The sequence below is a fragment of the Carcharodon carcharias genome, chromosome 33 (assembly GCF_017639515.1).
Source record: "Carcharodon carcharias isolate sCarCar2 chromosome 33, sCarCar2.pri, whole genome shotgun sequence".
NCBI classification, from domain to species: Eukaryota; Metazoa; Chordata; class Chondrichthyes; order Lamniformes; family Lamnidae; genus Carcharodon; species Carcharodon carcharias.
The window spans coordinates 7,384,360-7,408,692 of NC_054499.1; the positions used below are offsets into that span (position 1 = coordinate 7,384,360).

A 24,333-nucleotide genomic window follows, 5' to 3' on the forward strand; every position below is an offset into this window, starting at 1 on the left:
CTTCTCTTTAGGGAGAAAAGTCCTAGTTTTTCCAATGTACATGCAGAACTTATGCACCACATCCTTGAAACCATTCTCATGAATCTTTTCTGGGCCCTCTCCAAAACCTTCACATCCTTCCTAAAGCAAGGGGCTCAGAATTGGACACAATACTCTAGTTGAGGCCAGACTAACATTTGAGAAAGTTCACCATGACCTCCTTGTTTTCATGCTCTATGCTTCTGTTTCTAAAGCCCAGGATCCCGTGTACCTTATTACCCACTTTCTCTACTCACCCTGTCGGCTTCAATGATTTGTGGTCAGGCTCTTCTGCTCCTGCACCCCCTTAAGGAGCATATCCTTTATATTGCCTCCCTTTATTTTCCCTACCAAGATGTATCACTTCACACTTCTCTGCATTAAATTTCATCTGCCACTTGTCTACCCAGTCCATCAGCCTGCCTATGTTCTCTTGAAGTCTATCACCATCCTCCTCTAAGTGCCGCTCACAAATCTAGATCATTAGTGTAGATCGAGAAAAGCAGTGGCCTTAATACCAACCTCGGGAAACCCCTCCATATACTATCATCCAGTCTGAAAGACAACCATTCCCCACTATTCTGCTTCCTGACACTCAGCCAACTTGGTATTCTGCTCCAAATGTCCCCTGTATTCCATGGCCTTCAAATTTGCTGACAAGTCTGTTATGTGGCACTTCACTAAACGTTTACACAATCCACTCATAACAAACCATATATCTATTTTTGATATTTGAATCGATGAATAATAAATTACATAATGCAAAATTTGGGTAATGTCCACATGTGGCATAACTACACATGAAAGATTTTGAAGAATTTAATAGTAGACCAGAACGTTAGGAATGATTGTTATTCCTCTCTCTCTCTCTCTCTCTCCCTCTTGCTCTCTCCTCATTTTTCCTTTCAGTTCCATCACAACCATAAGAAAAATGAAGACACTGTTTCTCTCTTCACTGGGTGTGCTTCAGCTCTTGATAGCCCTGTGCCAATCACAGCATCACTCTGAACTCCTGGTCAGCACTAAGTTGGGGAAGGTGGTGGGAACAAGAATGCCAGTTCTGTCCAGCTACCTCAGCGCTTTCCTCGGGATACCCTTTGCCGAACCTCCAGTTGGGAACTTGCGATTTAAGAAACCTGAGGCCAAGAAGCCGTGGTCAGGGATCTGGAATGCTTCCTCCTATCCCAAGAACTGTCAGCAATATGTTGACACTCAGTTCCCAGGATTTCCCGGCTCAGAGATGTGGAACCCAAATAAGGAGATGAGCGAAGACTGTTTGTACCTCAATGTGTGGGTCCCCTCGCCTAGACCAAAAAATGCAACTGTCATGGTGTGGGTCTACGGAGGTGGTTTCTACAGCGGAGCTTCAACATTGGACGTCTACAATGGGAAGTATCTTGCTCACACCGAGCAGGTGGTGGTGGTCTCCATGAACTATCGGGTTGGTGCATTTGGTTTCCTCGCTCTACACGGAAGCCAAGAGGCACCAGGAAATGTTGGGCTTCTGGACCAAAGGCTGGCACTGAAATGGGTGCAGGACAACATCCAGTTCTTTGGTGGAAATCCAAAGATGGTGACTATTTTCGGAGAGAGTGCCGGAGGAGCTTCTGTCGGCATGCACCTGCTCTCCCCAGGGAGCAGAGACCTCTTCAACAGGGCCATCCTCCAAAGCGGCTCACCGAATTGCCCGTGGGCGACCGTCTCTGTAGCTGAAGGTCGTAGGAGAGCGGTCGAGTTAGGAAGGCTCCTCAACTGTAATATCAACAGCGACGAAGAGATAATTGACTGTCTTCGAGCAAAAGAGCCCCAAGAACTCATTGACAAGGAGTGGTCTGTCCTTCCCTACAGCAGCGTATTCAGGTTTTCATTTGTTCCGATCATTGATGGGGACTTCTTCCCAGGCTCCCTGGACTCCATGCTCAACTCAGGCAGCTTCAAGAAAACTCAGGTCTTGCTGGGAGTCAACAAGGATGAAGGGTCTTACTTCCTACTATATGGAGCCCCAGGCTTCAGCAAGGACTCGGAAAGCATTATAACCCGTGAAGACTTCATGGCAGGGGTCAAGCTAAGTGTCCCTCATGCCAGCGATTTGGGGCTGGAAGCTGTTGCCCTTCAATACACAGACTGGCTAGATGAGCACAATGGCAAAAAGAACAGAGATGCGATGGATGACATTGTGGGAGATCATAATGTCATCTGCCCCTTGATGCACTTTGCCCACATGTACTCAGAATTCGGCAATGGCATCTACATGTACTTCTTTAATCATCGAGCCTCCAACTTGGTTTGGCCAGAGTGGATGGGAGTCATCCACGGCTATGAGATTGAGTTCGTCTTTGGGTTGCCTCTGGAGCAGCGACTAAACTACACTGAGGAGGAGGAGATGTTGAGCAGAAAGATAATGCACTACTGGTCAACATTTGCAAGAACTGGGTAAGGTTAAAACGAGAGAAATTCATGAAAAAGATGTGATTTTCCTTTCTAAAGGCTTGCACTTCTCTAGCACGTTTCATGATTTTAGGATGTCCCAATGATGTACTTCTTGAAGTGTGGTCACTGTTGTAATGCAGGAAACACAGCAGCCAAGTGTTGTGCATAACAAGATCCCACAAACAGAAATTTGATAAGTGACCAGGTAATCTGTTCTAAGATAAAAGCAAAATACTGCAGGTACTGGAAATCTGAAATAAAAACAGAAAATGCTGGAAAAACTCAGCAGGTCTGGCAGCATCTGTGGAGAGAGAAACAAAGTTAACGTTTTGTGTTCGTATGACTCTTCTTCAGAGCTGAACTTGTTCTCTTACGGAACAATTTCTCCTTTAACTTGTCTTACTTCCTCCAAATAAAAGGTGTGGCTATGGGTACCCGCATGGGCCCCAATTATGCCTGTCTCTTTATGGGGTATGTGGAACATTCCTTGTTCCAGTCCTACTCCGGCCCCCTCCCACAATTCTTCCTCCAGTGCATCAATGACTGTATCGGTGCCGCTTCATGCTCTCTTCTGGACCTGGAAAAATTTATCAATTTTGCTTCCAATTTCCACCTGTCTCTCACCTTTGCATGGTCCATCTCTGACACTTCACTTCCCTTTCTTGATCTCTCTGTCTCTATTTCTAGTGATAGACTCTCTACTAATATCCATTATAAGCCTACCGACCCCCACAGATACCTCGACTACAGCTCCTCACACCCCGCTTCCTGTAAGGACTCCATCCCATTCTCTGTTTCTTCACCTCTGTTATATCTGTTCCGATGGTGCCAGCTTCCAGAATAGCGCTTCTGACGTGTCTTCCTATTTCCTGAGCCGGGAGTCCCCTAACTGTGGTTGACAGGGCTCTCAACCATATCCGACTGCTCTCGCACATTTCTGCCCTCACCCCTTACCCCCCTTTCCCAGACTCATGATAGGGACCCCCTTGTCCTCACTTATCACCCCACCAGCCTCTGCAGTAAAAGGATCATCCTCCACCATGTCTGCCTGATGCTATCACCAAACACATCGTGCCCTCATCCCCCTGTTAGCATTCCGTAGGAATCATTCCCTCCATGATACACTGGTCCACTCCTCCATCACCCCAACACCCATGGCACCTACCCATGCTATTGCAGGAGGTGTAACACTTGCCCCTTTACCTCCTCATTCTTCACCATCCGAGGTCCGAAACACTCCTTCCAGATGAAGCAGTGATTCACTTGCAACTCCTGCAGTTTCGTCTAGTGCCTTCGCTGCTCCCGGTGCAGCCTCCTGTACATTGGGGAGACTAAACCCAGACTGGATGACTGCTTTGCGGAACACCTTCGCCCAGTCCGCAAGCGTGACCCAGACTTCCCTGTCGCTTGCTATTTCAACACTCCACCCTGCTCTCATGCCCACATGTCTGTCCTTGGCCTGCTGCATTGTTCCAGTGAAGCTCAACGCAAACTGGAGGAACAGCACCTCATCTTCCGATTAGGAATTTTACAGCCTCCTGGACTTAACATTGAGTTCAACAACTTCAGACCATATACTCTGATAACTTTTTTCCCAACCCTCTCCCCCGACAGGGCCACTCTGTGACTTGGGTTCTTATGTTTTACTTTCAGAGAGCACTAATCCTTGTCCTGCTATTAACACATTCTGCTATTTTACCTTTACTATTTGCACCTTTTTTAGTCTTTAACACTATCATCGCCACTCCCTTTGTCTTGTGCCCATGACATCTCCTGAGCTCCCACCTATCCCAGACCTTTAATTTTGATCCACCTTCTCCCCCCCCTCCCCCACACTCCCTCCTTCAAAAGTATAGGACCCATCACATTTCGACCTCTCCAGCTGTAAAAAATCATACGGATTCGAAACATTAATTCTGTTTCTCTCTCCAGAATCGGCCCTAATATGTTGGCTGAGGGATGAATATTAGCCCAGGCACTTCAAATTGTGATGAGAGATCTTTTACAGTCACCTGAAATGACAGACCTATTGGTTTACTGTCTCATCCTAAAGATGGTGTGACACCACTGATAGTGCTCGGCACTGTACTAGGAGTTTCAGGCTAGATCTTGTGCTTATGTTTCTGGACCAACAACCCTCTAACTTGGAAGCAAGACTGCCGTCCCACTGAGCCAGAGCATGGTCTGGATTTTTAATTTCCAGACTATTTAAAAATCTGAATTGGAAATCTCAAACTTCTACAGTGGGTGAAATCCTGCCAATCTCGGCTTCTAGATTACCAGCCTGGTAACATACTCAGCAGCCCAAGTGGATCCAGGTTCAAAATAAACCCAGGTCGACATGAGGAGCTCACCTTCAGGGAGGCAGTGGCACTGTGGCATTGTCACTGGACTCCAGATACCCAATTGCTCTGGGGACATGGGTTTAAATCCCACCACAGCAGATGGTGAAATTTTAATTCAAATAAAAAATCTGGAATTAAAAGTCTAATGACAACCATGAAACCATTTCCGATTGTCGTAAAAACCCAACTGGTTCACTAATGTCGTTTAGGGAAGGAAATCTTCCGTCCTTACCCACTCTAGCCTACATGTGACTCCAGACCCACAGCAATGTGGTTGACTCTTAAATGCCTTCTGAAATAGCCGAGCGAGCACACTCAGCTCTCAAGGACAGCCAGTAACGTCCACATCGCATGAACGAATGGAAAAAAAAGATGTGAGAGTGAAATGAGTTTGACATGGACTCAATTTAGTTGAATATTCCAGCAGAATCTAGCCATACTTGGACAGTTAGTGTTAAAGATCCCTCACAAATGCTAATGTTAGCAATTGGATAATGGACTGGGGTGGAATCTCTCTCTGATTGTAACAAAGTCTCAGCCAGGCTTCTGCGCTATTATTCCTGGGCTTTTAGGAATAAGTAGCATGGACAAATTGCCTAACCTTGATTTGTATTCCCTGAAGACTTGATCTAATTGAGATGTTCAAAATGATAAATGGACCTGATAAGGTCAATTTGGAGAAATTATTTCCTCTGATGCAGAGAGTGGAGAGCAAGACGGTACAATCTTAAAATTAGAGCTGGGCTATTTAGGAGTAAAATCAGGAAACATTTTTTCATGTGCTGGAGAGTAGAAATCTAAAACAAAAACAGAATTACCTGGAAAAAAACTCAGCAGGTCTGGCAGCATCGGCGGAGAAGAAAAGAGTTGACGTTTCGAGTCCTCATGACCCTTCGACAGAACAGAAATCTAAAACTCTCCTCAAAAGGCTGTGGATGTTGGGGGTCCAATCGGAGCTTTCTAGACTGAGATTGATAGATTTTTATTAAGTGAGGATATTGAGGGATACGAAGCTAAGATGCAAAAATCGAGTTGAGGTGCAAATTAGCCAAGATCTGAGGATGGAAAAATATCAAGTGGCTTAGTGACTTCCTGCTGTTTTCACATTCTTATTCCATTAGGTACTTATGTCTGAAGCACATTAGCTGAAGGTTCATCTAACAAATATCTGATTATGATTTTTCTTCTCTCCAGAAACCCAAATGAGCCTCATACACAAAAAAGAAAATGGCCGCCTTTCACTGCCAGTGACCAGAAGTTCATTGACCTCAACGTGGAGCCCATCAAGGTCAATAAAGGTCTACGAGTTCAGATGTGTGCCTTCTGGAACCAGTTCCTTCCCAAGCTCCTCAATGCCACAGGTAACCTCTTTCTCTCCTCGATGCAGCTTGGTTCTAATCCCCACTAAAACCTAGCACCTTGCTGAGTTGTACTGATGCTCTCCACTTGCTCTTCTTTCCTCAGAGCCCTGGGGGTCCCCTCTTGTGGACCATGCCCGCCTGCCCGTCTGTCCTGGGCCAGCTGTGTGAGCCCAATGGCAGCCCCCCCCCCCCCCCCACCCACACTGTGCCCAAACAGCAGGCAGCGGGCAAGGAGAACCCAATCTGTCCCTCTCTAACATGGGGAAGTGATTTCTCCACCCCCCCCAAAACACACATACCCACACTGGGACCAGCTCTCTCTCAGCACAGGCCGGGATTCAATCTGGGAGCTTCCCGTGGGATTCAGTTCCACGTGATACTGGTGCCATGGACACCACCGGAAGCTGTTTCCACTCGTGTTTCCATTTAAAGAGGAATACATTCATTCATGTGTATGCTAAAAGGTGATGTTCAAGGAGCCTGGGATTGACTTCACTGGAGTTCAGGAACTTGTGCAATACAGTGTAAGGTTGTGGAGTCCAGCATTTTTAACACTTACACCATTTGGTAACGGAACCATTCCTCATGATTAGAATGATGCAGCACAGAAGGGGATCACACAGCCCATTATGTCTGTGCCAGCTATCCGATTAGCCCCACTCCCCTGCTCTATCCTCATAGTCCTGCAAATCCTTTTCCTTTTCAATTTTTATCCAATTTCCTTTTGAAAGTTACTATTGAACCAGCATCTGCTACCCTTTCAGGTCGATCATAACAACTCCCTCTACTTAAAAAAAAAATCCTCCTCATCTCCTCCTCTTGCTGATTCTCTTCAATCTGTGTCCCTCTGGTTACCGACCCTCCTACCACTGGAAACAGTTTCTGCTTATTCACTCTATCCAAACCCTTCATGATTTTTGCATGCCTCGATTAAATCTCTCCTTAACCTTCTCTGCTCCAAGGAGAACAATCCCAGCTTCTCCAGTCTCTCCAGAACTGAAGTTTGCTTGTCTCTGGTATCATTCAGGTAAATTCTTGCCCTCGCTCCAAGGCGTCAGTATCCTTCCTAATGTGCCCAGAATTGGATACAGTACTGCAGCTGAGGCCTAACTTGTGATTTACAAAGGTTTAGAGTCACTTCCTTGATGTTGGCGATAATCAGTTGGGCATCTGTTCAAAACAGATAATCTGTGAAAATCAGTATACACAGCTCCTACTGTCCAATCCATGTGGTGTTCACAAAGGGCCATTCCTTCTTCAGTGAGTATCCTGGACCTGAAAGCTGTCTCAACAGAACAGCCTTTGTAACCATTCTTCAGGAAGGCTACCGAGGGGAGGGGAGAGAGTTGTTGTGCCACTCTCTTATTCACACAACACTTAACAGCTACGGAGCGTCGGTTTCTGTTTGACCATTCATCATGACTCAGAAAAATAAATGCTGCTCCTTTAAGGACCAGTCATTGTCTCTCCAAGTGCCTTACCTGCTTGTGGAAACTGATCCTTTACTGGGGGAGCAAGATCCCACGGGCTCCGTTTCTGTTTGACACGCCCAGCTCGACCAGTGGGTCGTGAACTGTAACGAGCCTCAGAGTAGGGAAGAGGGAACTTAGCGGGGATGAGCAGGGGAGTGTGCGGACATGCAGGGCGAGGGCAGGGTGGAGTGTTCCGAAGTGATGCTCCAGACTCCAAACAGCCCAACAGCACTGTTTATGCTCATATATGAAGACTGATACCAGACGTTTTTTGGGTGGGGTTGGTTGGGGGCAGAGAAGAGAGGGGATTACCCTTGACAATGAAACACTGCCTTTTGTGGGGGAAGAGCTGAGAAATTGGAGGGAGCAGACGATTAACTGGAAGCCATTTCTGTAAATTTAAATATCTTAATTTATTTCTCCTAATTATATAACTTTGTTTTAATTTTATATTTTGAGTTAATTTAATCCTTGTTCCCTTTTTATTTTAGCATGTGATGGAGAACTTTCTAGCAACGGGACACCTAGGTGTAAAGGGAAAGGTTTCTATGTTGTTTCATTTATCCTTCTCTACTTCATTCTCCACTATGCAAAAATGCCCTGGGGCGTATAATGTGCACCCTGATGTGAGAAAGCCATTGCAAGGTTAACGGAGAAAAAGGGGAACTGTTTATCAGGAGTTTGTAAAAGATCCCAGTCCAGTGAACTACAGAATGGGGACAATTCAGAGCCTCCTTCACTCTTGCCTGACTATGAGATGATGAGTTGAGTTGGTCGGGGCCGGTGGGGTGGTTTTTACTAAGCCTACCACCCCACTTATACTGTGGAGCGGAACAAGAGACAAAAGCACAATTTAAAAATGCAACAGCCGCCCGACTGGATTCTCCAGGGGCTCTTGAGCTGGGTGACCACCCTTCCCGTCTGAAAGAAGTAAGAACATTATTTCAGTGGAGTGTTCCCCTCCCACCCCCCTCACCCCCTGTCGTGAGGTGCATTTCATGGACTAGTGGGTGGGCCTTGTGTACGACTGCCCCACTCCATTGGACTCGGGTGATAGGCGGTCCGACCAGTTCTCCTTAAAGGGCAGCAGGTCACTCCCAAAACAGGCCCAAACTTTCTTTCGTTTTCCTGCCCCCTCCCCAAACCCTCTCCCGCAACATCCCTACCTCACCCCTTCATCCTGCCTCCCTTCCAGGACTGATCTCCGCCCTCCCTGTTAGGTAAGCTGCCCACTAGCTGCACTGGGGTCTCTCAGGCCCTAGCGTAACAGACTATAATGGACCTCCCCACCCCTCCTGGTCTTGGAGATTCAGTGCTGCTCTCCTTTCTTTTCTGGCAATGTGAACAAAGGCAAGGACTGGCCATTGAGAATTACCTCTGAGCCGTTGCAATGAGAGCAGAAAACCCTCACTGAGACTATTCACCCAAACTATTGACCCTTAGCCGGGAGTCTGGGAAGCCGCTCCTTGACTGTGATATACCAGAGGGAGCATCGTTCCTGCTCCCCTCCCATAGGGCAACTCCACCACCGGCCTTGGACTCGCCTCACTTTCCTGCTTGGAAATAGCGCACCGGAGTGAGGGGGTGGGGCGGGAGCGGGGCACATTGAATTGGTGGGGAGCCAAAGATGAAAAGGGGAACTTTGATGTTAAAGGGCAGGCCCGGCTTGAGGCCTAAACCTCGGCCTTGCTCACTGAGTTAGAAGAAGCTGAGGTACAACAGGCTGAGGTCGGGGGAGCTGCTATGGGATGGGGGAAGGTGGGGGGTAAGTTTAGTACCACAGGCTTCAAAAACTGCAACCCCTCCTCAAGCAGCTCAGAAAAATAAAGCGAGTTTTAAAAAATGACTTGCTTTATAAAATCAAACCACCAAAAAAACTCCTGTTAAACTTTTAGCACTTTTTAAAAAAAACTTGCCTAATACACCCTCAAAACTCTTGGCTGAATTCAAGTTATTTAATTTGTAAAGCCACCTTAATTGTTACCTTATTGTTCAGTTACAGCTTTATTAATCTCCAAGTGAAGCTAGATTAAAACATTTCTATCGTGTGTTACTATAGCACATTTACCTGTAACGTTAAAATGTGTTCCTAACTCCATTCGAATTCAATGGACTGAGCTGTTTCTCCGAGTCATTTCCTCGAAGGAAGAAACAGTTCGGACCAGGACTCTTATCCCCCAGTTTCTCCTGGTGTTCCATTGTAAGGTATACAAGACCAGTTCGAACCAGTTTTCTTATTTTCCAGTTTTTACTGTTTTTTTCCCTTCTGGGTGGCCTTTGACCAGCCCACCTTATCTATAAGCTGCTTTGCTGCTAAAGAAGTTTCATTCTCATGGGCCAGAATTTTACAGCCCCTCCCGCCCAGCAGGTTATTACGGCCATGCCGAACTGAATGGAGATTTAAACGGCTTGCCGCTTCCGCCGGGGCGGGGGAGGGTGGGGGGCAGGGTGGGTGTCAGGGTGAGCAGAGACACAACACGGGCGGGGCCGTAAAATCCTGGCCATGGGTAACTCCTACCTGTACCTGCTCTTGGTACCAAACCGCACCCACCTGACAGAGTTTGTTGGCGAATTGTAGGTGCATGTCATTATTGCCATCTTCCTACTATCTGCCTTGCACACCTGTTTACCAGGCTCGCCATCTCTGTGTCCGTCTCTCTCCCTTTCTCTCTCTCTCTCGCTCTCTCTCTCTTCTGTCAGGGTTCAACGTGAAGCGACTTTGCATAGTCTTGGCCCAATTCAACAATTTGCCAACCAGATGCTGCAGCTACCTCAGAGTGAAAGAGTGGTTGTCATAGAAAATGGGGATTTACCATTGAGGTGCTTTTCTAACAGGCCAGTTGTCCTCTGTATGTCGTACTGTTGTTCTCTTTTGGTTTTAGCTCAAGGTCCCATAGTGGGGCTTGTAGGATCCATTGAAATGTGGTTTTCTGACCCATTGAGTCATTTATGTTAAAGATCAACCCAAGTACTGTCCTTATGCCAAAGCTGAACATAATAAATAGCAGGCGATTGCTCTGAAGTATTTCATAGAATCTTACAACACAGAACGCCTACACAATCCCTTTGAAAGAGCTATCCGATTAGTCCCATTGCCCTGCTCTTTCCCATTGTCCTGTGAATGTTGTCCTTTTCAAGTTTTCACCCTTTGAAAGTTCCTATTGAATCTGCTTCTGCCCCCCTTTCAGACACGCCTTCCAGATCACAACAACTTACTCCGCAAATCAAAAAAATCTCCTCCTCTCCCCCTCTGGCTCTTTTGTAAACTATTTTACATCTGTGTCTGCTGATTTCCTATCCTCCTGCCAGTGGAAACAGTTTCTCCATATTTATCTACCAAAATCCTTTGCAACTTTGAACTCCTCAATTAAACTTCCCCCTTAACCTTCTTTATTCTAAAGAGAGCAACCCCAGCCTCCCCAAGTCTTATTAACGTGACTTTGCCGTTTTCTCTGTCCTATCACTCAATGAAGTCTTCACATCAACTCCCAGTGAACAAGCTAGACTGAGAAATACTCTTGGTTGCAAAAATGAGCCGGTCAAACATAATTAGAACCAATCCCACAAGATTTGAACTGAATAGTTTAGCCCCTACTGGCTCAGAAAAATTCCCATCTAAGGATTCATTCCAATTTGACTCCAAAACATGTCCTGTAAGCAGATTACCAGGAAAATGGCTGTTCACGGTTTTTCTTTAAATAGAGAGGAGACAAAAAAAAATATCGCATGGACACCAAAGGCACAGGAACTCGACTGAGTTGCCAAATATTTTGCCGTTTTCTAATGGAGATACACGGAGCAGAGAAGGCTAAGAGGAGATTTAATTGAGTTCTTTTTAATTGTTAAGCTTTTATTTCCTCTGGCTGGGGAACCAGTGGAAAGGGATCATCAACTTAAAATCCTCACTCAGAGTGAGGAGGTTAGAAGAAATTTCTTTACACATCGATTGATTGGAGCAGGAAATTCTTTGCCACAGGGAATGGTTGAGGAAGATCATTGTATCCTTTGAAGAGAAAAAAATTGGATCAACATTGAAGGAGGGGAAGATGTAAGACTATTGGGGAAGAGGAGAGTAGTAGGGCTGGTTTTTGATTGCTCCAGGAAAGAGCCAGCACAGATGCTATGGACCAAATGGTCACCTTCAGCATTATAAATCTCTTCACACGTAGGGGCCTCACAGGCCTCTATCTTCCCCTATGTCTTAGGCTTTAAAGTTTCGTCAGTGACTTAGTGGGTAGCATTCTTACCTCTGCATTAGAAGGTGACTTGAGCACATAATCCAGGCTGACACTCGACTGCGGTACAGAGGGAGTGGTGCACTGTTGGAGATCCCACCCTGTGGATGAGATGCTAAACTGAAGCCCTGTCCACCCTCTCAGGTGGACTGTAAAAAAATCCCCAGGCACTATTTTGAAGAACACGAGAGTTTTCTCTAGATTACCTCATCAATATTTATCTCTCAACCATCACAAACACACATTATCTGGTATAATCGTCAGGCTATGCAAACTGGCTGCCAGATTTCCCACTTTAGAACAGTGACTATTTCAGACATCGAATTGTTGTTAAAGGCACAGGGATTTCACTGCATTGCTAAATAATTTGTCATTACAAATGGACGTGCATGGACATTGAAGCAGAGGAAGATGTAGGAAGATCAGGGGAAGACTACTTCAACACTTCAGAAAGTGTTTCATTGGCTGTAAAATGCTGTGGGATGTCTTGAAGCTGTGAAAGATGCTACAGAAATACAGGTTTTTCTTCCAGCAGCCTCAGAGCTGAATAACTGTGCAATATTGCCTGATATTATAATAGGGAGAATCTTGCAAAGTAATAGGTTCTGCAAAGCTCACTGACCTCCCCACTGATGCTTCAGTGAAGCACGAGTTCATCACAAATATGAGTGACAAGGAGTAACAGAGCTTCCAGACTGCAGCATCCTTCCCTGTTTTGGTAGATCAGAATGACCGTTCAATCTTGGAGCCACATTTCATCATCCCGTTTTCAGGATATTAGGATGAGGGGAAAGGGGAGGGATGCACCCTGCCAGATCAACAATGGAAAATCAGAGTGGTATTTTTAAAAAAATGTTCTTTAAGGAACAATTCTCTGAAGCCTGAGTATCAGTTCAAGATTAGGATTCAGAACTGTGACTTCTACTTGAAAGCCTAATGCTCCAGTTTCATTTTTGAGCTGTTGATGTGGAGAATTGGACAATATCCTGACAATATCCAGGCTTGGGCTGACAAGTGGCAAGTAACATTCATGCCACACAAGTGCCAGGCAATGACCATCTCCAACAAGAGAGAATCTAACATGCCATTGGGCCCCTCGAGCCTGCTCCACCATTCAATAAGATCATGACTGATCTGTTTGTGTTTCAAATTCCACATTCCCATCTACCTCAGATAATCTTTTATTCCTTTGCCTAAGAAGAATCTATCTACCTCTGCCTTAAAAATATTCAATGACCCTGCCTCCACCGCCTTCTGAGGCCGAGAGTTCCAAAGTCACACAACCCTCAGAGAGAAAAATTCTCCTCATCTCTGTCCTAAAAGGGTGACCCCTAATTTTAAAACAGTGCCCCCCAGTTCTGGACTCACCCACAAGAGGAAACATCCTTTCCACATCCACCTTGTCAAAGCCGTTCAGGATCTTGTAAACTTCAATCAAGTTACCCCTCACTCTTCCAAACTCCAGTGGAAACAAGCCTAGTCGAACCTCTCCTCATTAGACAACCTGCTCATTCTAGGTATCAATCTAGAAAACCTCCTCTGAATCACCTCCAATTCATTTATATCCTTCCTTAAATAAGGAGACCCAAACTGCACACAGGATTCGAGGTGTGGTCTCACCAATGCCCTGCATAACTGAAGCATAACATTCTTACTTTTATGTTCAATCCCTCTCATAATAAAGGATAGCATTCCATTAGCCTTCTTAATTACTTGCTGTACCTGCATACTAACTAACAGCTAGATCCCTCTGTACCTCGGAATTCTGCAGCCATTCTCCATTTCAGTAATGCTCTGCTTTTTTGTTCTTCCTGCCAAAGTGAACAACTTCACATTTTCCCACATTATATTCCATTTGCCAAATCTTTGCCCACTCACTCAACTTATCTATATCCATCTGCAACCTCCTTATGTGCTCTTCACAACATAATTACCTACCTATCTTTGTGTCACCTGCAAATTTAGCTACCACGCCATCCCTCCCCTCATCATTGATGTAAATTATAAAAATTTGAGGCCCCAGCATAGACCCTTGCAGGACTCCACTCGTCACATCCTGCCAATCAGAAAAAGACCCAGTTATGCATACTGTCTCTGTGAGCTCACACCATGAGCTTTTATTTTCTGCAATAACCTTTGATGTGACACCTTATCAAATGCCTTCTAGAAATCCAAGTACAACACATCTACAGGCTGCCCTTTATCCACAGCTCATGGTACTCCTTCAGAAAACTCCAATAAATTGGTTAAACTCTGAGGTCATTAATTAATCCTGTCACATTACACAATGGCTCTCTGGTTGGTTCCTGAACGTGCTGCTCAGAAACTATCTCGTAGCATTCGAAGAACTCCTCATCCAGGCTAATACTACCAATCTGATTTTTCCAGTTTATATGTAGATTAAAATCACCCCTGATTATTGCAGTCCCTTTATCACAAGCACCCAATATTTTTTCTTGTATATTTTGTCCTACATTGTGGTTACTGTTAGGAGGCCTGCAGACCACTCCCACTCGTGACTTCTTTCCCCTACTATTCCTTATCTCCACCTAAACCGATTCTACATCCTGATATCCTGAACCAAGGTCATCTCTAACTATTGCGCCAATGCCAGCCTTGATTAACAGTGCTACCCCTCCACCTTTACCTAGCTCCCTTTTCTTCTTGAATATCATGTATCCCTCAATGTTCAGGACCCAATCCTTGTCATCCTGCAGCCTCTGTAATTGCTATCAGATCACATTTACTTACTTCAATGTGCACTATCAATTCATTTACTTGGTTATGAATGCTACGCACATTCAGATACAGAGCCTTCCGTTTTGTCTTTTTGTTATCTTTGTAACATCTAGTGTTGACTGTTGGTGTATTCATTGTTTTTTTTACTCTCTGTCCCTTCCTGCCATTCTATGACCCTCATTTCCTGCCTTGACTCTACCCCTTGATTTGCCATATCTACCCAAGCTTGATCCCTCACCCCTCTTGTTTATTTTAAAACCCTCTCTACTTCCCTACTAATGCGATTCGGAAGAACACTCGTCCCAGCACAGTTCAGGTGTAGACCATTCCAACAGTACAGCCCCCACTTTCCCCTCACTATACTGTCCCCTACTACACCACTGCATTCCTGTTTGCTCCCCTGCTTGGTTTCCTATAGCACGGTGCCATGGCAGACCTACTCAGCCACCTTGCATGACCTCACTTTCGTCCACACAGGTTATGAGCACCTCACACCTGCCTGCCTCACTGACGGTCACATCCTCCTGTCCCTCACCGCTGAACAAAACAGACAACCCTATTCTAAGAGGTGTGACTGTCTTCTGGAACAGGATGTCCGGGTATTTCGCGCCCTCTCTTATGTTGCGCAGTATCTGCAGTTCAGCTTCCAGATCAGTAATCCTGATCCGGAATCGCTTTTTTACAGACATGTTTGTCCATGATTACCTTGGCGTCCAAAAGCGCCCACATTCCACAGCTGCAACATAACAGCTGCCCTGCCATTGTTTCTTGTTATTTATTTAATTATTTTCTTAATTAACTTAGAGTAATTCCCATGTATGCTACAATGTTACTGTGCCGGTTGAATGCTAGTACCACTGACAATTAAAAGTTATAAGTTTCTTAACTACACGTATTGTTTTAGATGTTTATTTTAATTATTTTATTTTTATTGTTTTATTTTCATTTTTAAAGTTTTAGTTTTTTTTATTTTAAAGTTTTAGTTCTTTTTGTTGTTAGATCTCCCCTAACTCCCTTGTTCTAAGCTGGTTTTTCACACACTGTCCCTTACTCTGAGCACTTACTGGCCAATCAACTTACTAGTTTCCTTTGACATTGCAGTTGCTTTTACTGCTGCCTCAGTGAAATGTTGCGCCCCCTCAGCTCCCAACCGTCTCCTGCAGGTCTGCATCGACTCCCAGCAAGGTAACCATTGCCCCTTGACATTCAATGGCATCACCATCACTGAATCCCCCACTATCAACATCCTGGGGGGTTACCATTGACCAGAAACGGAACTGGACTAGCCATATAAATACTGTGGCTACAAGAGCAGGTCAGAGGCTGAGAATCGTGCGGCAATTAATTCACCTCCTGACTCCCCAAAGCCTGTCCACCATCTACAAGGCACAAGTCAGGAGCGTAAGGAAATACTCCCCACTTGGATGTGTTCAACTCCAACAACACTCAAGAAGCTCGACACCATCGAGGACAAAGCAGCCCACTTGATTGGCACCCCATCCACAAACATACACTCTATCCACCACCAAAGCACAGTAGCAGCAGTGTGTGCCATCTACAAGATGTACTGCGGGAATTCACCAGGACTTCTTAGACAGCACCTTCCAAACCCACGACCACTACCATCTAGAAGGACAAATAGATACATGGGAACACCACCATCTGGAAGTTCCTGTCCTGACTTGGAAATATATCACCGTTCGTTCATTGTCGCTGGGTCAAAATCCTACAATTCCCTTCCTAACAGCACTGTGGGTGTGCCTACACCACATGACTGCAGCGGTTCAAGAAGACAGCTCACCACCACCTTCTCAAAGAAAATTAGGGGTAGGCAATAAATATGAACATACGAAATAGGAACACAAGTGGTCCATTCTGTCCCTGGAGCCTGCTCCGCTATTCAATAAGATCATGGCCGATCAGTTTGCGTTTCAAGTTCCACAATTCTATCCCAGATAACCTTCAGTTCCCTCGCCTGACAAGAATCTATCTACCTCCACCTTAAAGATATTCAGTGAGCCCGCCTCCACCACCTTCAGAGACAGAGAGTTCCAAAGTCGCATAACCCTCTGAGAGAAAAAAATTCTCCTCACCTCTGTCCTAAAAGGACGACCCCTAATTTTAAAACAGTGCCTCCTAGTTCTGGACTCACCCACAAAAGGAAACATCCTTTCCATGTCCACCTTGTCAAGACCAACGCTAGCCTAGCCAGCAATGACCACATCCCATGAATGAATGAAAAAGACGTCCACATAGGAAACTGTAAGGTAAGTTTAATTGATCTGATTTGGATTATTCCCCATCAGCTCCATGATCTTCCTGTTTTCTTCATTTTACAAGTTACATGTGGGGGCGGAGAGGTTAAGGTGTGAAGTGAGAGAGAATGAGTCATTGCGATATTAGGGGAGCAGCAGAAGGTAAGCAGTGGGTAACTCACGGCACTTTACTAAAAGCAGGAACACGGACATCCCACTGTGCCAAGGGAGCATATGGGCTGGTTTTTCAGATTCCCGATACGGTAACTCTTCCTCCTCTAACCACGCAGCAGATGTGGCAAAGAGAAAACCAGCAAGAAAACTCTCAAGTGACAGGATAATTTGAGCCTTAGCCAAAACTTTACAAGAGGGGCGACATGCTGTCAAACGGTCAATGGCGATTGAGGGCTGTTCTCACCAAGGTAGAATGAAGGAAGGGTACAAGGAAGAGAGGTGTAGTCGGGCAGTCCAAAGTTGGCTTGTATTCCGTGGAGTTTCGGCGGTTATGGGGTGATCTAATCGAGACGCTTAAAATTCTAAAGATATTTGATAAGTTAGAAACTGAGAAAACCTCTGGCGGGGAATCAGTAATGAGGGGAGGTAACTTTAAAATTGGAGAGGGCTGTTCAGGGATGATGTCATGAAGCACGTCACACAAAGAATAGTGGAAATGTGGAACTCTCTCCCCCACCAAAAAGCTGTTGAGGCTGCGGGTCAATTGGAACTTTCAAGACTGCGCTTGTTAGAATTTGGTTGGCTGAGGGGTATGAAAACGAGGCAGGTCAATACAAATGAGGTGCAGATCAGCCATGATGCAACTTAATAACAAGAGCAGGCTCAAGGGACTGATTGGCCCCTTTTGTGTGTTCCAATGGAAGATAGCAAGGGCACGGATTGCAAATAGGACTGTAGATGAATCAAGGCCTTGTACAGACATAGTTAAAAAAGGACAAGGATTTTGTAGCTGATGGACCAGCGGGTGGGGAGTCAATGATGTAAAGGCGGGGGCAGTGATGGATGTTGTGCCAGTTCAGCCAGCATGGGATGTAAGCATCTGGGCTTCTGAAAGAAATGGAGTTTCTGTTAGGAGGCCAATGAAGTGAGGGTTGGAGGAAGAAATAATGAACTTGCATTTCTGTAGCACCTTTTGCATCTTACAGTGCTTCACAATCAGTGAATCACGTCTTGAGGCGTAGTTACTGTTGGTACGTCATGGGTTTAAGGCCTATGCCAAAGACTTGAGCTCAAAATCCAGGCCCTTGCTCAGCCGTTTAAGTGAAGCTCCCTGAAGGAGTCGTCAGATCTGGGACCAGTTGCATTTATTGGAGAGGTGACTGTATTCATATCACATTCAGTTAGATACCATAGAAAGGATCAAGAACTATGACCAAGTGATTTTCCTCTATTGGGGGAACTGGTAACTGACAGGTTCAGAGAAGTTGTTAATCGCATCTACTGACAGGGTCGAGCAGTGCTCAAACTCTTCTGGCTGTAGTTCAGCTCATTAATCAAAGGGACAGGCCTAGGTCACTGATGGGCATTTACCAATTCCAGTGGTGAAAATGAAACACTTCACAGAGTTTAAATGGTTGGATCTAATAAAAGTGTCACCATGGCAAGGACGATGGGTGGAATCAACATTTCTGATCACCTCTGGGAAAAGCTCAATGGGACATCTCAAACTATTAGCAGCCTTGGTGAAGGATGAAAGATCATCCAAAACAACGAGGGTAAGTACTAGGGTTTGTGGCCATGTCCCCTCACTGGCTGCCCCAGCCCAGCAGTAGGTGTCCTCGCCAACATCTGAAGCAGAACCCGGGTATTTTGTTCCCCCCAACATCTGTTGCTAAGTGGGTGAGATCCCATTGCTAAAGATGGTCGGTGGGTGTAGCCATTCAGGATCTGCTAGGCTGATGTCCACCCTGGCATGTAGTGATCGAGATGATCCTGAACAACCAGCGGACTGTAATGGTCAGGGATCCAGACTCTTCTGTGCCGTCAGTTTTGTTTGCATTGGTGTCCGAGAGAATTAATAATTAATTCCTGTAGACACCCAGGGTGATCCTGGGGGGGGCAGGGGATTGGCAACCCTACTATACCAGGAGCTGGCCCATCTGAAAAGGAATAGTAGATATAATCCTTGCACTCTGGAGGTGAGAGAGAAGCACCTTCTTCTTGGTCATCGCTGTGGGGGGGTGGACTGGCTCCAGCCGTTATGTTTTACAGGAACTGACCCTCTTGACCAGAGGAGAACACAGGCAGATCAAAGGCAAGAGAGGCAGCTATATAGGTGTAAGAAAGCAGAACCAATATGTACTGAGTCAGTACATAGATGTTTAGGGAGGAAACGGAGAGTGTTGCATCAGTATTTGGCAACAATGACATTAACTTTTCTTTTTTATGTCATGTAGTTTTTGTCCCTCATGTACTTTATATCAGTGTCTATCAAGGAGGTGGACTTTGCCAGTTACAGTGAACGAGGTGGTGTTTTTTATTGGCTTGGCCAGCATTTATTGCCCATCCCTAATTGCCCTTGTTCAGAGGGTATTTAAGAGTCAACCACATTGAGTCTGGAGTCACATGTAGGCCAGACCGGGTAGGGGCAGCAGATTTCCTTCCCTAAAGGACATTAGTGAACCAGATGGGTTTTTATAACAATCAGCGATGGTTTCATGGTCACCATCAGACTTTTAATTCCAGATTTCTTTTGAATTCAAATTTCGCCATTTGGCATGGCGGGATTTGAACACAGATCCCCAGGGAATTATCCTGGGTCACTGGAATACCAGGTCAGTGACAATACCGCTGCCTCCCCTGTCGAGCTAGTGGATAAGGTAAAAATAGATGAAGGGACTGGGACTAAATTAGAAAGAGACAATGTAAACTCACTGGCCTCCTACTATTCGATGATTCGACTTGTTTGCTCATGCACTCTTGTGACCAATCCATTCTGTCCCTCACATGTTCCCCACTCTATTTCTCTCCTTGCTCTCTCCCGGTTCTTCTCTTTGCTAGTTTCCTTTCTCTTGCATCCATCTTCTCTCATTCCTTGTTGCCATACACTCATTTTCTCTCTCCTTCTCTACGTTCGTCGTTCTTCTGCCCTGCATTCGCTCGTTGATTCATTTCCATTTTATGCTTTCAGCATCTCTCCATCGCCCCTCAAAAAGATCAAAACGTTATTTTTCCATGACAATTTTAAAAAGAAACGTGTACTTTCATGTGCTGATTTTATATGCTGATTTATATTTTTCATTCTGCTATGCAACTCTGGTAAAAATTTCTTTGTGGCTTTATTTTTTGAGTTATGCGATTGTACAATTTATTTTATTACCTGTTAAATATGCATCTGATTTTCTGTTCTGACAGTTCACGTGGCTTTGTATGTTTGCTATTTCCTGCATGTGTGAATATCGTCAATAAAGCAATGCCTCCAAACCCTCCAAACCCTGTGCAGCCGCATCCTGGGTTCAGTCTTTCCATCTTTAATAACGTTCCGTGTGTGATTTTTAAGAATGGCTTGGGCGGAGGTTGAGGACATCTTCCACCATGTTGCGCAAAATCAGAAAAAGATGCAAGAACGCGTTGGAGGTTAGAGTGAGGGGTTTGGGCATCATAACCAGTCAGAGAGCTAGAGAGAAAGGAAAATCTTCCTCTATGAAATCATTCCTGATCGCTGGATCCCTGCTCGAGTCGATCCACAAATGTTGCACAGGATCGAACTTATTTCCACTCCCCGCCCCACCATGTTTGGGGGGTCAGCATGCTTACCTCTGAGTGAGAAGGTCATGGCTTTAGTCGCCACTCCAGAGACTTGAGCATGTTATCGAAGATGACACTCGCAGTGCTCTACCAGCCGAGTGCTGCACTGTCACAAGTGCCTGTAACTATACTTCAGGAAGCATTTCATTGGCTGTAAAGCGCTTTGGAACGTCCTGAGGTTCTGGAAGGCACTGTAGAAATGTACATCTCCCTCTCTGCGTGTAAAACTGATCACATGGTTTAGAAGATCATAGAAATTTACAGCACAGGTGAGGTCATTCGGCCCATCGTGTCAGTGCTGGCCAAAAAAGCTATCCAGGCTGGTCGCACTTCCCAGCTGTGGGTCTGTAGCCCTGTAGGTTCCAGCACTCCAGTGTACATCAATGTGGTTTTTTTATATAAATCCAATGTCTCGATTATGCTTTCAGGAATTGAATACCAGACCATAACCCAGCTGCCTCCGAGTGAAAAAAAATTCCCCTCGCCTCTCTTCTCATCCTTTTACCAACTACTTTGAATCTATGTCCCCTCACCTCACCTCTCTGCTACCCGAATTAGGACCTTCTTATCCACTCTATCTAGGCCCCTCAGCATGATATACACTGCAATTAAATCTCCCCTCAGCCTCTTCTGTTCCAAGGAACACAATATTCTTCCTCGTAGCTAAAATGCTGCTGTCAATCCTCATAAATCTCCACTCTAACCCCTGTGGTGTGAGCATATCCTTCCTTTAAGGCAGCAGCCAACTGTACTCAGCCACTGTGACCTAACTAGTTTTCTACATAGTTCCAGCGTAACCTCCCTGCTCTTATGCTCTATGCCTCTGCCAATAAAGTATCCCATATACCTTCTTAATCACTTAAAAGGAGAGAAGAGATGGCACACATAAAGTTCCCATTCAGCAGACCTCCTGGACAGAAATGACATCTTTTTGTTTGAGGTAATTCTGAAATTCATCAGCATCAGATAGCGAACACAGGAAAATAAATAGGAGCGAGATCTGAGGGATGCAGGGGAGGGGAGGGGAGGGGAGGGAAATAATGAGGTGAGGGTAAGGCGGCCAGGACATTTTTAACCCCGGGCCTGCTTACGTGCTGCCAGTCAGCTGCTAGCCTGAAGAGGATGAGAAGCAGGCAGCAGGTGATGCAGAAGGATGCCTAACGCTCCCTTGTGGAGCCTGAAGGATCACTTTGAACTGCCTCACCTGATCAAAGGGTTAAAACAGCACTCAGGATCTCCTCCCCCCCCCACCCCCTCTCCCCAATGATGTCATCACACCCTGACCTGCACATCTAAAGGACCTTCCCCCCAGTTTGAGGCTGTGACCTTTATCACTTTCTGAGCAGAGCCGGGTAAAATGGACACCAGCTGCTCACCCTGCCAGTCAGGTAGTTCAAGTCAGCACCTGTACAACGCGCATCAGAGATACCACCATAACTCAATCAGCAGCATTCCTACTCTGAGTGCAAAACCTGTTGAGTTTGAGCACAGAACTGAGTCAGAGCCTGCCACCCAACTGGTGTTGTGGACGTGAGATTCCATAAAATCTTCTTTGCCACCACTGCTCAGTGGATGGCACTCTCTCACCTCTGGGCACAGATCTAGACTGGCATTCCCAGTGGAGTGCGGCACTGTCAGAGGTGCCATCTGTCGGACGGGATGTAATCCCAATCCCTACCAGGCCTCCCAGGTGGGCATAAAATATCCCACGGGGACTCTTTGTGGATTGAGGTTGTCCTCAGTGTTCAGGCCAAAACTACACAACAGATTATCTGGTCATTATCATATTGCAGTTTTGTGGGATTTGACTGTGTGTAAATTGGCTGCTGCATTTCCTACATTCCAACAGGACTTTATAGAGGAACCACCCTGTTTTGATTTGATTCCAAACTAACTGACTCCCGAATACGTGTTATTCTATACGTAGACTCCCTGAACCCTGTTAGATTTTGTGCTCTGGAGCGGAACTCAAACTTATGACCTTCTGACTGAGAAGCGAGAGTGCCACCTACTGAGCTACGATTAACATCAGTGTCGGTGAGGGTGATGTTATTGTAATGCAGCTGGTGTCTACATTAAACAGGGAGACTCCGACTCACCTTCTCTTCCTTCCCTTCCAGAAACTATCCATGAGGCTGAACGTCAGTGGAAGATGGAGTTCCATCGATGGAGCTCCTACATGATGCACTGGAAGAATCAGTTTGACCATTACAGCAGGCAGGAGCGATGTGCCGACCTGTGATCCCGACACCTCAGGTCACGCGTTGAGGCAGAGAGCGGAGTCCAAGTTCAACCAGACGCCCAGTCTAGTTCCCAGTGACGCTGCATGACCCTCTGTGTCTATCATAAAAATTTGAAGGTGTGACTACCATCAGGTTTGAGGCTTGGTCACATGACACTTCAGTCATGCAAATCTCACCATCGCCCATAAACATTTGTTTACCCCATGAATGGTCAAATGTTCAGCACCAGGGCGAGTGCATCAATTTCCACTGGTGTTTCTTCCTCCTCCCCCCCACCACCCCCCCCAACCCTCCCCACGCCGCTCTCTTGCCTCACCCGCCCGCCTTCTTCCCCCCACCACGCTCTTAAATCCCCTCACCCACCCGCTGCCTTCCCCTCACTCGCCCACCCTCTCTGCCCCTCACGCGCTCGCTCCCATCCCCCTCACGCGCTCCCCTCCCCCAACCATTCCCTCCCCTCACCCACCCGAATTCCTGATCACTCTTTTCCATCCCCCTCACCCCAACTACCCTCTTCCCCCAGCCGCACTCCCCCTCTCCCTCCCCAGCCACCCACCTCTCCCGTGCCCTTCCTCTCACCTACCCATCCTCTCTCCACTTCACCTGCACACCCTTTCCCTCTCTCTCTCTCCCCCCGCCACACTCTGTTCATTGACCCATTGGGGATATCCTGGCGTGTGAGACTTGCAGGCCACTAACCCAGTGAATCAGCCCTGGTCAATCACTGTAAACAGGAACCTGACCACTGAGAATGATGGCCCCTTTGTATATTGTAGCCAAGGCCAGTTTTCAGAACACAATGTCCACAAGCAACTTGCATTCATCAAGTGTAGAACAAAATCCTTTTGCAGTCAAAACAAAATGGAGGTTTGGTTAAGGACAATATTTAACCGGCCCACAGCCTGTCTGGCACTGACACCGGACACTTGAAGTGGGACAGACTCTCTCCAACCCCGTTGGAAGGTTTTGGACAGTCTCAGCCAAGCTCCTCCATCTTAGTGACTGACCGAGTCTTGCACAGTATTCCTAGCATTTACAGTTTCCCTAGCTTACTTATTTAAGTTTAAATCACTGTAAAAGCTGGTCCATAGCACTCCAGTCTCTAGGTTAGAAGGCTGTGGGTTCAGGTCCCACTCCAGACTTGAACCAATAACCTAGGCTAACACCCCTCTGCAGTGCTGAGGGAGTTCTGCACTGTGGAAGTTCCATTTCTCGGATGAGGCATTAAACCGAAGCCCCATCTGCTCTCAGGTAGACCATCCCATGGCCACTACGTTGAAAAAGAGCAGGGGAGTTCTCCCCAGCGCCCTCGCCAAAATTTATCCCTCAACTAAGACGACTAAAAACAGATGATCTGGTCATTATCACATTGTTGTGGGAGCTTGCTACCCGCAAATTGACTGTCACATTTCTTACAACTGTGACTACATTTCAAAAAGTAACTTCACCGTTGTAAAGTGCTTTGGGATGTCT

The 24,333-nt window shown here is 46.0% G+C and overlaps 1 protein-coding gene across 1 annotated transcript; it reads left to right on the forward strand.

Moving 5' to 3' along the window:
• Positions 1-949: 949 nt before the first annotated feature.
• ache (acetylcholinesterase) lies at positions 950-22,859 on the forward strand. Its single transcript, XM_041178744.1, has 3 exons — positions 950-2,451; positions 5,988-6,154; positions 22,738-22,859. Exons 1-3 carry the CDS (start codon positions 950-952, stop codon positions 22,857-22,859), a joined length of 1,791 nt encoding a protein of 596 aa, XP_041034678.1.
• Positions 22,860-24,333: the final 1,474 nt, after the last annotated feature.

What these genes read in the sequence shown, in the direction of transcription:
- ache (XM_041178744.1), top strand. Translation starts at nt 950, where the DNA reads ATGAAGACACTGTTTCTCTCTTCACTGGGTGTGCTTCAGCTCTTGATA. An exon ending in TCAACATTTGCAAGAACTGG is followed by an intron (nt 2,452 to 5,987) that starts GTAAGGTTAAAA and finishes TCTTCTCTCCAG; the next exon opens with AAACCCAAATGAGCCTCATA. An exon ending in CAAGCTCCTCAATGCCACAG is followed by an intron (nt 6,155 to 22,737) that starts GTAACCTCTTTC and finishes CTTCCCTTCCAG; the next exon opens with AAACTATCCATGAGGCTGAA.